Source organism: Penaeus japonicus, unplaced genomic scaffold (genome assembly GCF_977035675.1).
Source record: "Penaeus japonicus unplaced genomic scaffold, GWHDUDI00000001_assembly GWHDUDI00000008, whole genome shotgun sequence".
Lineage (NCBI taxonomy): Eukaryota > Metazoa > Arthropoda > Malacostraca > Decapoda > Penaeidae > Penaeus > Penaeus japonicus.
Genome location: NW_028234410.1, coordinates 9,216,143 through 9,221,142, shown reverse-complemented (window position 1 = coordinate 9,221,142; position 5,000 = coordinate 9,216,143). Strand labels below are relative to the sequence as shown.

At 44.4% G+C, this 5,000-nt stretch overlaps 1 protein-coding gene across 26 annotated transcripts in view; it reads left to right on the top strand.

The window, feature by feature from the left end:
* The window catches only part of brp (ELKS/RAB6-interacting/CAST family member bruchpilot), a 305,657-nt gene that overhangs the window by 292,043 nt on the left and 8,614 nt on the right, over nucleotides 1-5,000 (top strand). For all 26 annotated transcript variants that reach the window (XM_086539049.1, XM_086539052.1, XM_086539047.1 and 23 more), the window contains 2 exons: nucleotides 76-223; nucleotides 2,886-2,975. In XM_086539049.1, coding sequence (XP_086395175.1) covers nucleotides 76-223; nucleotides 2,886-2,975 — 238 coding nt within the window. The remainder of the gene's footprint in view (nucleotides 1-75; nucleotides 224-2,885; nucleotides 2,976-5,000) is intronic.

Here is a 5,000-nt window from a genome sequence, read left to right as displayed (position 1 = left end):
ACTTTTTTTTGAGGAAGCTTTATAGTTGCTTTTCTTATACTCTGATATTAATTATTTCCTCCTCTCCTTGTACAGGCATGAAGCTTTGACGTCTGCTCTCAGTGAGAAAGATGCTCATCTCGCACTCTTGGAGGTGGGAGGAGTGCGATGCTCCAGGACAGCCCAGGAGATCGACAGCCTCAAAAAGGAGCGCAGCAAATTACTCGAGGCTATTAAACATCAAGTGAGTAATGAGTTTACATGATGCTAGTAAAAGAGAGTGACATTTTCATGATGGTTGATTATATTTTGTTGTCATTGAAAGAAGGTAACAAATGATTGAGTATGAAGTTGAATAAATAAAGTTTCTCACAAAACTTGTTGATATAACAGTAGAGCATTCACCCCAATTCTTATTCAGAAATGCACATCTTTCTGTCTCATTTACACATTAACAAGCAGACTAATATGGGTTTTTTACTATGCTTACTTTACTTTCTTATTTCTTATTCCTGATGGTTGTGCTTACACAACAGCCCCAGGGGATGTTGCATTCCTGGCAAGTGTGATTTGCATACAGATCTGCCTGCATCACCTAAATAGGCTGGGGTTAAAAGGGGAACATATCTCTGTGAAAAGTATTTTATAGTTAGTAATAAACTTGTTGACTTATGGAAATTTAAGATGCAGAGGTCATCTTCCAAACAAACAAACAAAAATAAACATGTATTTTCCTTTACTGATTACTATGACCCAAAGAGGGGGAAATCCTAGGATAGTAAGCTCAAGAGCATTGCAAGGCAAGGAGATGTTGCATAAGGTGGTTCTGTCATTATTCCCTTTCTCTGAGGCAGTCTGGGTTGGATCTTGGTTAACTTGTATGTTAAGGTTAGAGTGCCTGACTTTCAGGGGCTTACATGCATCATATATTTTAATAGTTAAAAGAATGAGTATATGAGTTTTGTTAGAGTTCTTGTTTCTGTTATGGAGCTAATAAGCTAATAAGTCTTTGATATAAGGTGAGGTTGCTCCTCTGATTGCATGTAGGTCTAGAGATAAAAAAGAAACAGGTTCTAGAATATAGCAAGGCTCAAATAGATCCATGTCAGTTCCTCAAAAAGGGAATATATATGTATACATTTACATTCCCTTACTGTATTAAGTCTAGATCAAGAAGGAAGTGTCTATTTAATTTAGCAGAAAGACTTTTAATCATTTTGAGAATTGGCAGGAAGATAAATTATTTTATTATGTGTATGACGTTCAGAGATGCTTATTTTTATGCATTTACTTTCCATCAAGGAACTACTCTCTGCCATACTTTCCCCTTATATAAACTTTTTTAAAGCTGAAAACTTAATTACAGTTATACAAGTTATCTCAGATATAGAGAGTGTAATGTAGAACTGCATCAAGGGCAGCGTAGAAATGCTTTCCTTGCCACTGGCTGCTTCATGGAATATTTAACGAGATTCATTGTTGTGTTTCAACCAGTTATTTTTATATCCCTGATTAGGACTTTTGCTCGTAATACAGTCATCTTTAAGAGGTAATAAAAGTCGAGACTTGGTTTTTAAATGTACAAGGCCACTAGAAGGGCATCTCAGAGCGGGACCACTGCACATAATTTATTTGAACAATTTTGAATAATCCTGTTATCATTTGCTGGTCTAGGGTTATTATTATGTCCATTCCAGATGCCAGATATGTATTTACGTGAGTCAGATGTTGCTTTAAGGAGGTAATCGTTAGTTAATAAATGTTATATTAAGCTGTAGTAGTGTAAATTATAAAGTTTTCTGTTAAAAAAAAAAGAAGTCAGGACAAGGAACTAGCATATGAAAATATAATGTATACTCTAAGGATGATTTAGGAATGTCTCTGGGGAGCATGAAGGGGGACACAATGTCACTACTACATGGCTTTTTTCTTTGACCCTCATGAAATGTTTTCTCTGAATTTGATAAACAAATTTTCCTTCTTATTTCCTTGTTGAATCCTTTAATGTGCACATTGCTGATGAAAACACTCAGTTGAGTCTCAGCAACTCCTCCTCTCCTACTTTTTTTTCCTCCTCCTCCTCCTCCTCCTCCTCCATCTCTTCCTCCTCCATCTCCTCCTCCTCCTCCATCTCCTCCTCCTCCTCCATCTCCTCCTCCTCCTCCATCTCCTCCTCCTCCTCCATCTCCTCCTCCTCCATCTCCTCCTCCTCCTCCTCCATCTCCTCCTCCTCCATCTCCTCCTCCTCCTCCTCCATCTCCTCCTCCTTCTCCATCATCTCCTCCTCCTCCTCCTCCTCCTCCTCCTCCTCCTCCTCCTCCCTCTTTCATTCTCCTCCCCTTTCTTCCTCTCCCCTTTCCTCCATTCCCCTCCCCTCTCCTCCCCTCCCCTCCCTACCCTCCCCTCCCCTTTCCCTATCCTCCCCTTCCCTCTCCTTTCCTCTCCTATTCTACCCTTTCCTCCCTCCCTTCCCCTCCCCTGCCCTCCCCTCTCCTCGCTTCTCCTTCCCGCTCCTTCCCTCCTCTCCTCTGCCCTCCCCTCCCCTCCCCTCCCCTCCCCTCCCCTTCCCTTCCCTTCCCTTCCCTTCCCTTCCCTTCCCTTCCCTTCCCTTCCCTTCCCTTCCCTTCCCTTCCCCTCCCTTTTCCTCTCCTCCCCACCCCTCCCATTTCCTCTCTTCCCCTCCCCTCGCTTCTCCTTCCCTCCCCTTCTCTCCCCTCTCCTCCCTTTCCCTCCCCTTTTCTCTCCTCCCCACCCCTCCCACTCCCTCTTCTCCCATTCCGTCTTCTCCTCTCCTTTCCTCTCTTCCTGACCTTCCCCTTCCCCCTTGAAACCTCACCCATCCTCCCAAACCTACATCCCCCAAAAATCAAAATGAAAAAACTAGCAATCGTCTGGCATCCTTGCAGGGCGAAGACCGAGTGCGTCTCAGCCAGGAATACGCCGCCACAGACATCAAGTTGGACGCCACGCCCCCCGACACCCCGCCCCCTTTGCAGGTATGTCTCCTCCTCATTACTCCATCCTGCCCTTGCTCCTCTCCCCTCCCTGCTCGCTCACTGGAAGATGGCGATTTATAGCTTATAAAACAAGATCTTATTTCCTTGTCCGTTCCCCCCGTGCCTACCGCTCCCCCCTCTTCGCTTTTTATCCTTTTTTCCGACTGTCCTTCATAATGAGAATTCTTTTAAGAGGTTATTTTTTGTGTGGAAATTTGTGAAGGAAATTCAGACGCGTGTGTTTTTTTTTGTCATTGGTTTGTCGATTTTATTTTTTTTTACGTAATTTTCCTCAGCTGATTACAATAAAAAAATAATGTTCTGAAAAAATACGATGCATCTAATAATGGCCTGGGAACCATAAACAGTCATATAAAATCCCAGCTGCCCACTGTAAACCGCGCGAATTTTCACAGGCGATGAATTAAGTAAACAAATTAAACCCAGGAGCCATAAATCAGTGATATCAGTCAGTTCCCCCGAATAAACGAACGAGTTCACGGGAGCAGAGGTCGCTGCCACTCTCCTCCGTCGGGGCTTTTGAACGCGAGGCGATGGCCAGAGGGACCCACTTGTGGTTTACTAATTGTGGCCAGGAATTTATGGCCGCGCCGGGAGAGGCTGGTTCCCCGAAACAAAAGCGGCCACCAGACTCGAGTGGGATGATTGCATGATTTATTTTCAAGGATATAAGGTTCGTGGCTGGCTATCTCCTGGTCGGGGCGGCATCGTGGTGGTGGTGGGGGGGGGGGGGGCTGTGGCGAAGAGGTTCCCCTGTCGCCGCGACGGGGAAAGGGGCGGGTCCTTGGCGCCGCCGATGGCAGAGGGTGATAAGTCGGATCGCTCGGTGGCTCTAGGATTCATTTCTCTCTCTCTTCTCTTCGCTTCTCTTCTCTTCGCTTCTTTCCTCTTTTCTCCTCTCTTCTCCTTTCCTCTCTATCTGTCTGTCTGTCTGTCTCTCACTTTTATCTCTCTCTCTCTCTCTCTCTCTCTCTCTCTCTCTCTCTCTCTCTCTCTCTCTCTCTCTCTCTCTCTCTCTCTCTCTCTCTCTCTCTCTCTCTCTCTCTCTCTCTCTCTCTCCCCTTCTTTATTTCTGTCTCTCTCTCTCTCTCTCTCTCTCTTTCTTTCTCTCTCTCTCTCTCTCTCTCTCTCTCTCTCTCTCTCTCTCTCTCTCTCTCTCTCTGTCCCTCTCTCTCTCTCTCTCGCTCTCCCTCTCTCGCGCGCTCTCTCTCTCTCTGTCGCTCACTCTCTTATGTCTCTCTCTCTGTTGCTCTCTCTCTCTCTCTCTCTCTCTCTCTCTCTCTCTCTCTCTCTCTCTCTCTTCTCTCTCTCTCTCTCTCTCTCTCTCTCTCTCTCTCTCTCTCTCTCTCTCTCTCTCTCTCTCTCTCTCTCTCTCTCTCTATCTATCTATCTTTCGTCTCACTCTCTACACACTCACTCCCACTCCCTCTCTCTCTCAAATGTGACTGAGAATGACAAAGATAATGGATTTTTTTTACTTCGTTGTATCGTTTTCTTCTGGTCTTGCTCCGGGCAAATGAAAATTTACGCATCCGAAGCGTGGCGGAGTCTATCAGACACACGGGATAATTACGTCTGCCTTCTCTTCAGTTACATTAGAAATAAGATAAAAAAAACACTTGCTTTTCGTATCGCTTTTCATATTGCTTTCGTTTAGATATTTCTATTTCTCCGTATTTTTTTTTTCGGAGAACCGAGTAATAGAATTGCAGAATTGAAAGAATTTGTGAGAACGTCTATTTTTATATTATTATCCATTCTCTATATTGATTAATTTTCTAGTTTCGTTTGATGTCACTCGCACTCTGCAGAAGTCGAGTGTCGTTAGAGTTTCCGAATAAAAAGGCTTTTGAATTTATGAGAACTCGCGGCCGGGAGTTAATGGCGCAGACTCGAATGCGCATCCCAGCTAACGTGTCATTCGCCACAAATTTGTAGCTCGAGTTCAAAGCTACACTCTGCAAGTTATCATTTGATGCTTCGAGCTTTTGCTCTCTTGGGAAC